The following is a 16,750-nucleotide window of genomic DNA, read 5'->3' on the forward strand; positions in this document are numbered from 1 at the left end:
ACACTGTATGAGGCAGACATGGAAATCCTTAGTGTTTGTTAACCCCCAAAAAAAGAAAAAAAAATACTGATTCTGGTCCCTTAAAGCAGATTAACCACTTCATTACCGGCGTATAGTAAAATGACGTCCACAGATGGGATCTCCCATCCTGGGTGGATGTCATATGACGGCCTGGGCTTCCCGGCCGTCTAGGGCGCGAGCACCCGCCGCGTTGCTCGGGACCCGGTGCCTGTGCCCAGCGGCCGTGATGTCCGCCGGGCACCCGCGATTGCCGGTTAACCGGGCAGGACCGTGGATCTGTGTGTGTAAACACACAGATCCACGTCCTGTCAGTTGAGAGGCGACCGATCTGTGTTCCCAGTACAGAGGAACACCGATCGGTCTCCTCCCCTTGTGCGTCCCCTCCCCCTACAGTTATGATCACTCCCCTAGGAAACATTTAACCCCTCGTCTCCCTCTAGTGGTTAACCCCTTCCCTGCCTGTCACATTTATACAGTAATCAATGCAATTTTATAGCATTGATCGCTGTATAAATGTGAATGGTGCCAAAAATGTGTCAAAAGTGTCCGATGTGTCCGCTATAATGTCGCAGTCAGAAAAAAAATCGCGATCGCCGCTATTACTAGTAAAAAAAATGAATGAATTTTACCAAAAATATGTAGCCAAAAATTTTACCAAAAATATGTAGAAGAATACGTATCTGCCGAAACTGAGGAAAAAAATTGTTTTATTTAAAAAAAAAAAAAAAAATTGGGATATTTATTATAGCAAAAAGCAAAAAATATTGTTTTTTTTTAAATTGTCGCTCTTCTTTTGTTTATAGTGCAAAAAATAAAAACCACAGAGGTGATCAAATACCACCAAAAGAAAGCTCTATTTGTGGGGAAAAAAGGATGTCAATTTTGTTTGGGTACAACGTCGCACGACCGCGCAATTGTCGTTTAAAGTGCGACAGCGCTGAAAACAAAAAATTGGTCTGGGAAGGAAGGGGGTCAAAATGCCCTGTATTGAAGCGGTTAAACAGCACAGAGCTTGTACCATGTAATCTGGCCCACTCTAAACTGTAAAAAAAAAAACTCCCTGAACCTGCCAATTCCTGTATCCACAACGATAATCAGGGCTGCTGAGCAGAGTACGTCCCTGCGCCATTCGCAGCCCTGCTCTCAGCTCTCATTTCTAATCTGTCCCCCTCATCCCCTCCTCCCTGCCTGTCAGTTGTGTCTTTGCCCCAGAACCCCCTCCCCCCTGCTCTCTCTATTATAGCCTGGTTTAGCACACTGTATTATTCTTTTTTAAAAACGAGGCTTATAAATACCTGTTTTGCTCGATCCTCTGGCCGGTCACATAACTCTCGGACGGTTTCCAGGGCTACTGCAGGAGGGGCTGAGCAGCCATGTGACCTCACAAGTTGACGTCAGAGGGAGATCTCGGTCCCTCCTGCAGTATTCATATATCGGAGATGTACTGCAGCCGTCAGTCATGTGACGGCCTGTAGACAGCTCTAAACTGGTATTTAGAAGCCATGTTTTAAAAAAAGACTAACACAGTGTGCTATGCCAGGCTCTAGAAGAGGGTCTGGCGTAGACTTGTATACTTGTATGAATGGGTTTACAAACACTTTAATGCTTAACATTTTCCCCCATTGTTTGTACAATTTTAAATGTTTTGTAGTAAAGATACAAATTTTGTTATTTCATGTATGTCAGTTGTTGAAATAGGAATACTAAGAGGTTATCCTTGAACACCCATTGTTTCTATTTGAGATCCATAATGCACCAATTTTCTCTTGATGAAATTGCTAAGCTTTGGTTGGATATCCTACTGGCAAATCATCGGGTGCATACGGCTTGCCCTTAAGCCCTTGATCTTCACTAAACAGCACCTATAAGGCTGTATTTGACCTTGGCCGCTTACCCAATGAATGAAGACATTAAAATTGTTTTACTGAAGCCTGGGAAAGATGGGCTTATGCAGGACTCAGAGGCTAATTTCCATACTAAACACTGACGTTAAACTTTTGGCCTGCCTCCTGGCAATCAGATTTGCAAGAATGATCCCCTAGTTGGTGCACAGAGACCAATCGAGGTTCCTCCCCTCCAGGGCCACAACTTTGAATATCAGGCGGTTATTCTTGAACTTGCAACTACCAGTAGATATTCCAGACAACAGGGCCATCTCCCTCGATGCTGCCAAAGCTTTTGACAGCGCTGAGTGGCCGTACCTCTAGGAGGTATTGGCATAATTTTGTGATTGGAGACACATTTATTAAATGTGTGTAAATTCTATACTTGGCCCCTTTAACCATACTGCTGATTATTAGTGATTTATCAGATTCTTTTCCATTACACAGAGGTACGAGACAGGGTGCTCTTTGTCACCCCTGCCATTTGCACTGGCCCTGGACCCTCTCTAGTTGCTATACTAAGGGCCTCCCCAGACATTGTGGGTTTCTTCAGGGGTACGTTGGAAAACCAGATTTCTTTCTGACAATACCTTATTGTACCTAGGCGACACGTCAGCTTTGTCACATATTAAATGATTCATAACCTTGTCTGGGTTTGCCATTAACTGGCATAAGTCAGTACTGCTACCCTCAGATGAGCTTGCAGGCCCAGTGCCAGCCTTTGCCCAACAAGTCAAGACGTTTCTAGCATTCCGATATTTAGGCGTTATCGTTACTTCAAACCCTGTGTCATACTTTGACTTCTACCTCCTACGCATCCTCCAAAAGTTTAAACAGAAATGCTCTGCCTGGTGTAAATTGCCTTTTACAGTAATAGTGAGAGTGAACCTGATTAAAGTGATATAGGCTTTGCAATTGTCTATACTCCAAAACTTCCCAGTCTGGATGCCTTGCAAATGGTTTGTATTGATACTCAATTTTGGAATCTAATTTGGGAAAAAAACACTAGAATCAAGCTCGCTACGCTACAGTTTGGTAAAGAGCAAGGGACTTAGCTGTTCCCAGTCCTAAAATTTACTTTTTCTCAACTAGAACATCTAGCTGGATGGGACCTAGTGGACAGCTCCTACATTTCTATACAGCTTATTATTATCCTCTGAGGTTGAATTAACAGCACTGACACATGTAAAATTGCTTTGGAAGCAATTAGTCTATAGGTCAATGGCCTCCTACAAGCCAAATTAACAGGATTCTATTCGTGGAGAAATCTGGGTATCCATTTCATACCGCAATTGTTCTCCAAGAACATACTGAAACCATTTTCTACTTTACAAGAGGAATTTGCACTTCTGAGACAGCAGTTCTTTAGATATTTGCAGCTGTGATATGCGATCCATGCCCAGCCCCACTACTCTAACCCTAAATAATCCTCCATTGATCCCTGATATGTCATAATGCAGAAAAAAAGGCATAATCTCTCATATATACACTGTCCTTATATCATACTCAGGATGTGGCAAGTCTACCCTGTAGAGGCAAATGGGAACAAATTGGGAGAGAAATGGAAAGCGTGTTAAGCTTCTGTACCCAGCTTGTCGGTATCCTCATCTCAAAAACTCAATTATTTTTACTTCATCGAGCATACAAGACTCCCGCTCAAGTACATAACTGGTGAAGAAGGGACTCTCCCTATGCCCCAAATGCAGTAGAGATGTAGGAGACCTAATTCATATGTTCTGGTGAGGCCTAAAACTACACTGATCTAAAAAAATTAAAGGAACACTTTGAAAACACATCAGATCTCAATGGGGAAAAATATGCTGGTTATCGATACTGATATGGACTGGGTAATGTGTCCACATCTGGTAAGCATGCCACATCGTTTGGTGGAAATAAAAATTATCAACCTACACAGGGCTAAGTTCAAAGACACCCTGAAAATCTAAGTGAAAAAAATGATGCAGCAGGCTAGTCCATTTTGCTGAAATGTCATTGCAGCAACTCAAAATGGTACTTAGTAGTTTGTATGGCCCCCACCTCCTTGTATGCATGCCTGACAATGTCGGGGCATGCTCCTAATGAGACGGCGGATGGTGTCCTGGGGTATTTCTTTCCATATCTGGACCAGGGCATCCCTGAGCTCCTGAACAGACTGAGGTGCAACCTGGCGGCATCGGATGGACTGAAAAATAACATAATGCCCCAGAGGTTTTCCATTGGATTTAGGTCAGGCGATCATGGGTGCTATTCAATATTATCCATTTCCTAAATCCTCCTGGAACTGGCTGCATACTTTCGCCACATGAGGCCGGGCATTGTGCACCAGGAGGAACCCAGGACCCACTGCACCAGCGTAAGGTCTGACAATGGTTTGTCATGGTTACGCAATAGAGTTTTGTCTGTCAGCTTACCTGTCTCCATCTCTAGAGACCAGCTGACTCTCACCTGACTGCTTTTATAATCTCCTCTAGCATGGCTCCACCCCAGCTCCTATCAGAGAACTCTATATTAACCTCTGCACTGCAGGCCAGCCCTGCTGATCAACCTTTGTGTGTTTAGTTTCTTGTCTGCCGTGTGCTCTACGTTTGTTTATGGACCTTGGCGTGTTCTCAACTATTCCTGTCTGCTCGTGACCCTGACCTTCTTTGGCGTGTCTCCGACTATCCCTGTTTGCCTGTGACCCTGAAACTTTGGCGTGAACTCTGTTGTCCTTGTCTGCTTGTGGCCCCGACCTTGGCTTATTCCCTTACTATCCCTATCCTCCTGTTGCCTACTGTGGGTGTGAGCTGGGGGACCCTGGGTGTCGCGACCTGGAGCCAGTTGCAGCCCAGTCCATCCTCACCACTAGAGGCTCTGGTGAACACCTGCTGGCTCTTAGACTCCGCGCCCTAGGGAATCTTACGCTCTAACCCCGGTGAGATCTGTGTTGGTGTTCCAGCGGCCCTGCCTTCCTTACCACCCTGACTCCTATCCGCAGCAGTCAGCCGTAGGGTCCACTACCTTGTGGTGCACTCCTGATCCCAATGGTGTGCATCTGTCACCTAGCCTTAAGGTGACCTGACATGGGTTCAAGGATTTCATCCCGATAACTAATGGCAGTCAGGGTGCCATTGTCTAGCCTGTTAGACAATGGCATAGACTATAGTGTATGCACCTGGATAGAGAACTGGCTACAGGGGCAGGTCAGTAGGACAAGTACTCCAGAATGGTCCAGTGTGATAAGTGGGGTCCCCCAAGTATATGTCCTGGCACCAATTCTGTTTAATTTATTCATAAATGGTCTGGAGCAGTAGTCTCCAAACTGCTACCCGGGGGCCGGATGTGGCCCTCTTGCTTGCTTTTATCTGCCCCCTGGAGCACTACTTCATTCACTGACAACCAGTGAAGGGGCACAGTTCCTCCACATGACAAAACATTGGGGCCCAATGACACCAGTGGTGGGGCACAATTCCTCTCACTGAAACCAGTATATAATGCAGCCATAGTTGTTTCTAAAAAAGTTAGTCTGGTGCCTTCAACTAATTTTAATGTTTAAAAAAAATAAATTGGAAGAGCGCTGTCCCTTTTAAATCCAGCATTTGTTAGATTTAAAGGGACAGCACATTTTTAAATGTTGTTTTTTTTTTTTTTTTTTTTTTGTCATGGGGTTGCTGGATGTCCTAGAGTCATCAGCACCACGTCCCTTAACTGCTCCCCGCCTGACGCAGATATATTGCGACAGAAGGGCACGTACAGGCAGATTAACGTGGCTGTATGTTGCCCGTTAAGAGGCGGCTTGCGGGCGTGCGCACGCCCGCCAGGGTCTCCGTGATCGCGGGTCTCGCGGATCTGATATCCGTGGGAATACCTGCGATTGTCTCACGGTGAGGAAGAATGGGGAGATAATGTAAACAAGCATCTCCCCGTTCTGCCTAGTGACACTGTCTCTGATCTCTGCTCCCTGTGATCGAGAGCGGCGATCAGTGTAGTGTTACAGCCCCTCCCCCCACAGTTAGACACTCCCTAGGACACACTTAACCCCTACAGCGCCACCTAGAGGTTAACCCCTTAACTGCCAGTGACATTTTTACAGTAATCCATGCAATTTTTAGCATTGATCGCTGTATTAATGCCAATGGTCCCAAAAATGTGTCAAAATTGTCTGATGTGTCCACCATAATGTCGCAGTCATGATAAAAATCGCTGATGGCCGCCATTACTAGTAAAAAAAAAAATTAATAAAAATGCCCTAAAACTATCCCCTATTTTGTAGACGCTATAACTTTTGCGCAAGCCAATAAAAGCTTATTGCGATTTTTTTTTTTTTTTTTTTTTTTTTTTTTTTTTTTTTTTTAATTTTTTTTTTTATTACCAAAAATATGTAGAATACTTATCGGCCTAAACTGAGGAAAAAAAATGTTTTTTTATATATTTTTTGGGAATATTTATTATAGCAAAAAGTAAAAAATAATGCGTTTTTTTTTTTTTTTTTTTTTACAAAATTGTCACTCTTTTTTTGTTTATAGCACAAAAAAAGCAAAGATGATCAAATACCACCAAAAGAAAACTCTATTTGTGGGAAAAAAAGGACATCAATTTTGTTTGGGTACAACGTTGCACGACCGCGCAGTTGTCAGTTAAAGCGACGCAGTGCCGAATCTCAAAAAGTGCTCTGGTCAGGAAGGGGGTAAATCCTTCCGGGACTGAATTAGTTAAGGATTTTGACCAATAAAGCAGAATGTGGGATTTTAAAGGTGCCAAAACAAAACTGATATAAAATATATCAAAATTGTTTTGAAAATCTTTAAAATTTTGCCTAATGTCATCATACAGTATCCATACGATAATGAAAAAAATGCAGTCAATTCTAGGTCTCGACATGTTTCGCCATACGATGGCGTCATCAAGAGACTTTTATCAGGTACTGCATAAATGATCTCTAAGGATTAAAAATAATAGTTTTAGACAAACATATCAATTAATATAAAACAAGACTTAATTTTAATAATACATCACTAATACAAAAACAAGTTCATTCATCTCACATATATACAGTATAGGCTTGTAAATCATCCCAGGTTTTTCCCTTGCATTTAATTGCAGGTTCCTAATGAATACAACGATAATCCTGGATTGAATGAATCCATCAGCTACAAGCCCTTTCTATTGCTTGTTGGAACGTTTTTTCCATTAAGTGGCCACAATTGAGTTATTCTCAATAAATGATGCTTTGTTTACTCCGTAATTATGCTTGTTTGTATGAACTGTTGGTAACTCTAATGTGTATATTTGCTTGGTACGGACCTCCCGTGGTGTCCCCCAAAGATATAAAATAGCGTATAACACGCACCCCAATTTAAGAGGAAGTTTCAGGAAAAAAAAACTTTTTTTTTTTAAATAAACCACCTTTGAAGCAAAATAATGGTCAGTGAGAATCAATGCAGCCTAATTAGTGCCCATCTGCAGCCTAATCTGTGCCCATCTGCAGCTTCAGTCCAGCCTGTTCTGTGCCCATCTGCAGCCTGTTCAGCTCACCATCTCTCATAGCACATCACCGAGCCGTCATCTGTTTACTCGGCTCTCAGTCGGCAGTCACATATACAGTCCCGTTTCCGCAATCAGCATTGGACCAGCTCCTGTGATAGACAGAACACTGGCCCAATGCCGGTGGCAGAGGCAGGACTGTGTGTGTGACGTGCGAGCCAATTTAGAGCTGAGTTAGAGCCGAGGAGAGGAGATGACAGCTCAGTGATTTCCGGCGGCACTAGTTCCCCTCCGAGGTATTATGTCGACGTGTAACACGCACCCGCGATTTTCCCCCAATTTTCAGGGGGAAAAAGTTATACGCTGATAAATACGGTAAATCTTTTAATGTTATATTTTTTTTTCTATTCCAAAGTGGCTTCATTATCAATTAACATATTTATGTTTGAAATGTATTTTCTCAGTAAGGGATGTGTTCCCTGTTTCAATCAAAAGATGGTGTTTAGGGTCTGATTCTGGGGCTTTGAATAAGATCAGGGGACCGTACGGATGCCCAGGGCATCACAGGGGTCAGCACCCAGTGAGTTCACTCCTTGGCTGCTTTCCTGGTTGGCGCCATTTGCCAGGCACATGCCATGCCCCAATAGAGAGGTGTCTCTGTCTGCTGGTTTTTGATGGCTCTGTGTAGGGACGATAGTTGATGAGCGGTCTTTTTCTCCCTAACCGCTCCTTCCTATGGGCAGATTTTCCAACATGGGGCCATGTTTCCATCATACGACGCGTTTCATAAATCTGGCGCGGCTCATGCATGCGTGCTGGCTTTTTCTGGGCGTCCGCACCTCCGTTTGCACTTTTTGGATGCTGGTGGAAGTGGAGGGGGTATATAGGGATGCCAATCTGGACATCTATGCTGTGGCCTTCACTAAGGAGGGAGGAGATGAAACCAGATGAAAATGCACCTAAAGGTAATCTATTGTTCCCGAAGGGATGTTACTTTATTGATTTGTATTTGGCTTGCTTAACCAGTTCCCACTATACGTGTTTCATGCAGGACCGATGCCAGTTTCTCACAACATGTCCTGGTGAAAATTGTTCCCTGTGTCAGCTTTGGGAATAGGTTTATTTAGTGGGGATTTTCCTACCAACCTGCAACAACTAGGGACTTACTGTTGGTCATATTGGCAGGTAATAATTCTATTTAGTAAGATCAGGTTAACTTATGTTCAAGTTATTAGGCATGTGCAATTCGTTTTGTTCCGAATTCGTTTAACGAATTTCGACAAACTCGTTTAACAAATTTTTTCCGAATATTCGTAAATTCTATAAAATTGGACATTCGTAAATTCGGGCATTCGTACATTCGCAATTTACGAATGTACATTCGTACATTCGTACATTCTCACATTAGTAAATTAGTAAATTCGTAAATTTGTAAATTCGGAAATCTGAAATAATAGTTAACTAATAATAACTTAACTATTAGTAATTACTAGTAACTTTTAAATTATAGGTATTGTAATTTCTTTTAAACTTTGGCTGTTAGTGAACGTAACACATACAAATTTATCCAAAGTTATGAATGATCCGAAAAAATGGAATGGATCGTAATGAATTAATAATAATAAATAACAATAATGATAATCACGTTTTATTATTATTATTTATTATTCCGTTCCATTTGTTTAGATGCAGCATTCATTTTGGATAATTCGTAACTTCGGATAAATTCGTATTTGTTACGTTCGCTGACAGTCAAATTTGAAAGGAAATTACAATACCTATAATTTAATAGTTACTATTTCAGATTTTTGAATTTTCGGGTTTTTGGATTTTCAAACTTCGAATTTACAAATTTCCGAATGTTCTAATTTTACAAATGTACGATTTTACGAATGTACGAATTTACGAATGAACGAATGTTCGAATCGATATCATAACGAATGACCCGAAAAACGAAAAAAAAAAATAAACTAATGAAACAAACGAACAAATTTTTTGGCTGTGCACATGTCTAGTTATTATAAGGTGTATTTATATTGAATCTCCCTCTGACAGGCTTCTTTTTGGCATCAATATGCCTTCCTCTGTGGTTTTGCCAAATATCTTTCTATTTGCCCCTGTGATTTTTGGAGCCCAATCTTATTGTTTTTTAAGATATTCATCATTATTCAGGTAAGGGAAGACCCTGGGATGATGTACAAGCTTATACATATGTGAGATATATGAACATTTTGGTTTTGTGTTAATGATGTATTATTAAAATTAAGTCTTGTTTTATATTAATATGTTTAAATATATTATTTATAGTTCTTAGAGATCATATCTGCTGTACCTAATAAGTCTCCTGATGAAGTCATCGTATGGTGAAACATGTAGAGATCTGGAATTGACTGCATTTTTTTCATTATTGTATGGATACTGTGAGATGACATTATGCAAAATTTTTAAGATTTTCAATAAATGTTGATATATTTTATATGTTTTTGTTTTGGCACCTTTAAAATCCCACATTGCCCTTTATTGGTCAAATTCCTTAATTAAGGGACGTTGTGCTGATGACTCGAAACATGTAGAGAGCTGGAATTTACTGCATTTTTTTCATTATCGTATGGATACTGTATGATGACATTATGCTAAATTTTTAATACTATTTTGATATTTTATTTCTGTGTTGTGATTTGGCACCTTTTTAAAATCCCACATTTCTCTTTTATTAAGTTTTTTTATAATTTTTGTCACATCCAATGTCCAGATGGAAGGGTGCAGCAGTTCTATTTTAATTTCTTAATTTCAAGTTTACATAGAGCAGGGTGATACGATTTTGTGTTTTTAATGTAATGTTTTGTCTTATATATGTTTATTTTGTTCTTGCAGAGGATGAAGTTTCCATTGTAGTTTCACAAAGATCTAAAGCTGCAGCTGTTGATCATACTGAACAGGAAGGCACTTTTGAAACCAAACAGAGTAGGTAAGTAGTTCATTGCACATCTTATTGCTTGGAGATAAACAATTTGAATGCCACATTTATGAAGAACTGGCAAGCTGTCTGTATAATAACTTTCTGTTTATCCTCTTCTGAAGTAGTGGCTTATGCTATGATCATTTCTTTAAAAGTGTCCTCATTTTAAAGCCCCTCATCCCCTTTTTTTTATTTACATAAAGTGGAGAAGCGTAGATTATCTGTTGAATTTGGGTTTCTTTTTGTATCCCTGTTGGGGAGATTTATCTTTACTCTGTCTTACACCCATCACCTGGACATGCTCTTTGCTGTCTAGCACCTTGCACTGGAATGACACTGGCATTGCCTTTTAGGCAGAGTTATCCCCTGGCTGTCAGGCATACTACAGTTCTGATCCAACATTATTAAAGAAGGAGGCATCAACGTGAGAGCATGTGTTTATGCAAGTAACAATGGAACACCAATTAGGGCAGGGGGTATTTTTTACTGTCACTATTGCCAGTGAATGTATGGCTTTTAGATCAGTGAATGCCTCTACCTGCATGTGCGAAGCTGTGGTGCAGGGTACAAGAGGCCTGCATCAGTACTTGATATCTGAAGGCTCACCCCAGTACCTGGTTGATTTGTCAGATTAGGTTAATTACAAATGTGATGCTTCCTTGGTTGGAGGATGGATGATTGCCCACATCAGCTCAACAGCTGTAGATGTGGAGAAAAAAACGTCTGGCTCTAGTGCTGGTCTGCAGGCCAGATTTCAAAAGGTCTCTTATCACACTTCTGTTCTTTTCACTGCACTGAATGCCACAGGAGAAAAAGAGCTTCCTCAGTCTAGCTCTTTTGCCTTCATGAAAACTTAAAATTATGGTGTTTGTCCTTCAAGGGTAAGGATTAAACCAGAAAAATGTTGTTTTGCTCTAAGATTTATTGACCGGCTTTTTGCAGCATGAATGTCGGTCTTAATGTTTGCTGATTTTTGGTTTCGAACCACCACAGAGGCCTGGATGGGGGGGGGGGGGGGGCATCTTGACTGGGTAAAAGGTAGACCTCCCCACAATAGGTTTTTAGCATGAAATCTCTTTCTCCCCTCACATGACTTTCTAATTTTTAGGCCTTACTAGATCTATTTTTTTTTGGAGTTGTGGTTCTTGTACCACCTCAGGAAGTATTCCAAGATATTTATTTAGAATGGATTGGTTTCACAAACTTTCTAATCTCTTGTCACGTTCTTGAACATGTACATTTCATAACAATATGATGATTCAGTTAAGGTTTATATTTTTGGACCCCATCACTAGATGAATGCAGGCACTACAGAGTATAAAGAGCCACTGGCTCACCAGCACACCCCACAATGAATAATGGATTTTCTGGGGTAAAACTTAAATCCCTTGTGTCAAGAACCATGATTCAGACTGAGACAGAAGTGCAGTAAAAATCACACTATTTAATATAATGGTAAAAAGGTATAAACAGAGCAAACTTAGTCAAAACATAGCCAGAGTTCCATAACCGGAGCAGATAGTCAGACAAGTCAGGACATCAGGGAGCCAGGGATCAGTGTACTTCAGAACAAGCCAGGAAATCGGGAAACCAGAGATCAGCATAGTGGAATTGCAAACAGGATCGGGAACCAGAAGGGATGCAAAGCCAAGCAAGTCTTTAAACAGGAACACAGCAGAAACTCTCTTGATATGTTGACCAAGGCGAAGGCACAGCGAATCTGAACTGAGGAGCTTAAGTAGCCAGCAGGACTGACAAGCAGGATATCATCACCAGGTGAGTCACTATGGAAAGTTTAAAGCTGGCAAATAACTGACAGCTGAGCGGCCTGCTCTATGAAGGAAGGGCTGAGCCCAGCCCTGACACCTTGGTTACTTGGACTGGCAACTGTGGTCTGCTCATTGAACTGAGGTGAGTAACAACATTTTAAAGCAAAATCGTGATTAAAGACAAGCGAGGGTAAAAGGCAAACAGAAATTGTGGTCAAGGGTAAGCTAAGTCGTCAACAGAAATCACAACAGGGATCAGAAACAAGGTCATGGAAACTGGGGCCTAAAAACAAAGTGACTAAATTGAGATATTTGCTCATCAATTACTAATGGTTTCAAAAGGTTTCCTAGAGATGAAATCACAAGAAGTACAAGAGTGGTTCCCAAATGCACTTCCCAAAGTAAAGAGCAGGATATCTCCTGTTAAAGTGTAAGTAACCCCCCCTATCGTTTTCAGCCAAGGAAGCTGCCATCTTTACCTCTGTTTATTCTACAACTGCCATGATGCTGCACATGTGATCAGTTATGACACCAGCAATTGGATGGTTTGACAGTTTGGTTGAGCGCACAACCAATGGGAGTGTTAAATTTCCGGCACGTGCTGTAAATGAAACTTTTTTATGAATGGGTTTACTTCCGCTTTAACTGACAGAGCTTAAAGGGCAGAAGATTTCTTTGTGTAGGGGAACAGGAAGAAACAGCAGGCGTTGGAACCAGCTGAGGTAAAAGGTTGATTCTGCAAAGACACACCTGCTAAGGTGAACACTTGCTGTTTTTAGAGGAGGAATACATCTTCATATTTTTCACAATAAGAATAAAATCCTTTTATAAGAAAGAAGGCGACTGTTAAAATTAAATATTGAAATGAAAAAAGTAGTACATAGCATTATAATTGACTTTTATTTTAATTGGCCATCCAGGGAATGAGTCCATCAGATGAATAATGCATGACAAAAGATCATCTGCGTGATTTTCTGGATCCTTTCTATTCTCGACCTATAACCCCATGGTTTTGGCCAGCAGATTAGCCCATCTGGATTTCAATACCACTTTAGTGCAGATCATTCTCAAATCTCCTAATGCATAATCTCACAAGCTTCTCAGGTTCTTCTTTTTGCCCTTTGCTACTCTCTGCTAGAAGCCAAGCTGTCAGATTGTGTTGCAGGCACTATACCTCTTGCCCATACTTCTCTTAAAGAATTTTTACTCCAGAATTTCATATTCCTGATACAGAAATATACTGTGGGGACGGAAAGTATTCAGACCCCCTTAAATTTTTCACTCTTTGTTATATTGCAGCCATTCGCTAAAATCATTTAGGTTCATTGTTTCCTCATTAATTTACACACAGCACCCCATATTGACAAAAAAAAACCACAGAATTGTTGACATTTTTGCAGATTTATTAAAAAAAAAAAGCACCCTTTTGATCTAATACAGCCATGAGTCTTTTTGGGAAATATACAAGTTTTTCACACCTGGATTTGGGGTTCCTCTGCCATTTCTCCTTGCAGATCCTCTCCAGTTCTGTCAGGTTGGGTGGTATACGTTGGTGAACAGCCATTTTTAGGTCTCTCCAGAGATGCTCAATTGGGTTTAAGTCAGGGCTCTGGCTGGGCCATTCAAGAACAGTCACGGAGTTGTTGTGAAGCCACTCCTTCGTTATTTTAGCTGTGTGCTTAGGGTCATTGTCTTGTTGGAAGGTAAACCTTCAGCCCAGTCTGAGGTCCTGAGTACTCTGGAGGTTTTCGTTCAGGATAGCCCTGTACTTGGCCGCATCCATCTTTCCCTCGATTGCAACCAGTCGTCCTGTCCCTGCAGCTGAAAAACACCCCCACAGCATGATCCTGCCACCACCATGCTTCACTGTTGGGACTGTATTGGACAGGTGATGAGCAGTGCTTGGTTTTCTCCACACATACCGCTTAGAATTAAGGCCAAAAAGTTTTATCTTGGTCTCATCAGACCAAAGAATATTTCTCACCATCTTGGAGTCCTTCAGGTGTTTTTTAGCAAACTCCATGCAGGCTTTCATGTGTCTTTCACGGAGGAGTGGCTTCCGTCGGGCCACTTTGCCATAAAGCCCTGACTGGTGGAGGGCTGCAGTGATGGTTGACTTTCTACAACTTTCTCTCATCTCCCGACTGCATCTCTAGAGCTCAGCCACAGTGATCTTTGGGTTCTTCTTGACCTCTCTCATCAAGGCTCTTCTCCCCCGATAGCTCAGTTTGGCCGGACGGCCAGCTCTAGGAAGGGTTCTGGTCGTCCCAAACGTCTTCCATTTAAGCATTATGGAGGTCACTGTGCTCTTGGGAACCTTAAGTGCAGCAGAAATTTGTTTTGTAACCTTGGCCACATCTGTGCCTTGCCACAATTCTGTCTGAGCTCTTTGGGCAGTTCCTTTGGCCTCATGATTCTCATTTGCTCTGACATGCACTGTGAGCTGTAAGGTCTTATAAAGACAGGTGTGTGGCTTTCCTAATCAAGTCCAATCAGTATAATCAAACAGGGCTGGACTCAAATGAAGGTGTAGAACCTTCTCAAGGATGATCAGAAGAAATGGACAGCACCTGAGTTAAATATGAGTGTCACAGCAAAGGGTCTGAATACTTAGGACCATGTGACATTTCAGTTTTTCTTTTTTAATAAATCTGCAGAAATGTCAACAATTCTGTGCTTTTATGTCAATATGGGGTGCTGAGTGTACATTAATGAGGAAAAAAAATTAACTAAAATTATTTTAGCAAATGGCTGCAATATAACAAAAATTTAAGGGGGTCTGATTACTTTCTGCCCCCACTGTACATATTGTATTAGGGTATGAAAGCACCAGTACTGCTGGCTGATAAATTGTTTGCCCTGAGTTCAGCTTTATTAGACTTTCACTTTGTTAAATAGTTGTTATTACTTTATTCAATCACCCCCATGTGACAGTGCTGGATCCTAGTAATTTATCAACATGTATTTGTTTTTTTTCAAATTCTTTAAGATTCAAAAGGTAGCCAAGACGATAATTCAAAGCCGGACATTAGAGAAGTAGTCAAGTGAAATAAGTGCATAAAGTATACAGGAACAAAACCTAGAATGTGTATGTAATAGTAGCACCACTGTTGTATTCAGAATAAGACTACTAAGATGATCGTGGAAATGGGTACACAGGTTTTTTGTGGAGTATGACAGATAGAAAGGGAAGGAGAAACGCAGTTAGAGACAGAAAGGGAAATAGAGGTTGTGAAGGGGGGTTGGGGGGGGGGGGGGTTGGGCAGGGAAGGTGCAAACCTGCTAGGCAGAGGGTGGAGTTATGAAGGCAGTTGTGGAACGTCATCCGAGAGAAACAGTCCTTCCTCTGAATATATGAACATATTCCAGTAGAGCCACGTTTTCTTGTAACGCTCGTGTTTGTTTTGTGCAGTCAAAAAGAGGTCTTCCATTTTATTGGTATCCTCGACCATTCTTAGCCACATTTTGATAGTTGGAGGGTCAGGTCATTTCCATCGCAAAGTGATGCAACGCTTGGCAGCGTAAATGACGTAGTACTGTTTTTTTGTATGTTGTAATTGAGATGTCAGAGCTATGTAGTAGGAAAAAGGCCGGGTCCTCTGGGACCATATAGCCCGTGAACTGTTGAGATTCTGCGCAACTCCTTCCAGAAAGTCTCCAGAGCCGGGCAAGTTCAAAACATGTATTTGTTAGATATGTGTGTAATGGCATCTTCCCTGCCAGGCTGTATCAGTACCAGGCTGTATTTTTTATTTATTTTTTTGTTCTAGAAAATTGCACAGGGGGAAAAGTCAGTGTTGGGGAACCGAAGGCAGCTAGCAACAAAGACCAGTATAAATGTCCTTATCAGTGCAGCACCAAAAGTAAAAAAAAAAATAAACAAACTCATATATTCATCACACAGTTGGCACTATCATATGAATAACATGTTTTGATAACAAAAATTTATGACTGATCCTACTAACAGAGCTTGACGTGTAGGAGACCTCTCTTACAGCCCTGGCTCAGGGGCCACTGAAGTTGCGACAGTGGCCGCAAGAGCGCGTTGAGGTAGGAGTGCCTGCGGAATTCCTTGTTGACCGTAGAGATGTGCAGCTGATGGGTCACCAGACCAGGCTGGGTGGTGTTCAGCAGGTGCGGATGCAGGGCAGCGTTACTAGGTACTGAATGGAGCAAGACTGGAGCAGGGTCAGACAAGCTGGGTCAGTCACAGATAATTAGATATGGCATAAGCGGTAAGCAGAGATTGGTCAGCAGACAGGCAGAGGTTGGCAGCAGGATATTTTGGCTGTGTGCTTAGGGTCATTGTCTGGTGTTTTCAAAGATCACCTCATAAGCATACAGGGAATAATAGAGGTGTGCAATAATGTAATTCTGTTTAAAAAGATTTAGCCAGGAGTTTGGCTGACTGATACACAAGGAACTAGAAAGTGCAGTGGAGAAAATGGGACAGGTGAAACGCTGTACGCCGGGACTGCAGACCGAAGTACAGGTGACCATTTCACCCTTTCACATCAGCACAGCTCAATGCGGTTTTTAAATATATTAAATGTGAGTGTAATGTGATGAGTTTTTAGTTGCCATTAAATCTTTTTAAACGGAATTACACTATTGCACACCTCTATTATTCCCTGTATGCATATGAGGTGATCTTT

General features: G+C 41.5%; 1 protein-coding gene across 3 annotated transcripts in view; it reads left to right on the forward strand.

The window, feature by feature from the left end:
- The window catches only part of CENPT (centromere protein T), a 595,880-nt gene that overhangs the window by 212,977 nt on the left and 366,153 nt on the right, over positions 1-16,750 (forward strand). For all 3 annotated transcript variants that reach the window (XM_073605031.1, XM_073605032.1, XM_073605030.1), the window contains one exon: positions 10,242-10,335. In XM_073605031.1, the coding sequence (XP_073461132.1) occupies positions 10,242-10,335 (94 nt within the window). The remainder of the gene's footprint in view (positions 1-10,241; positions 10,336-16,750) is intronic.

The sequence above is a fragment of the Aquarana catesbeiana genome, linkage group LG11 (assembly GCF_042186555.1).
Source record: "Aquarana catesbeiana isolate 2022-GZ linkage group LG11, ASM4218655v1, whole genome shotgun sequence".
NCBI lineage: Eukaryota > Metazoa > Chordata > Amphibia > Anura > Ranidae > Aquarana > Aquarana catesbeiana.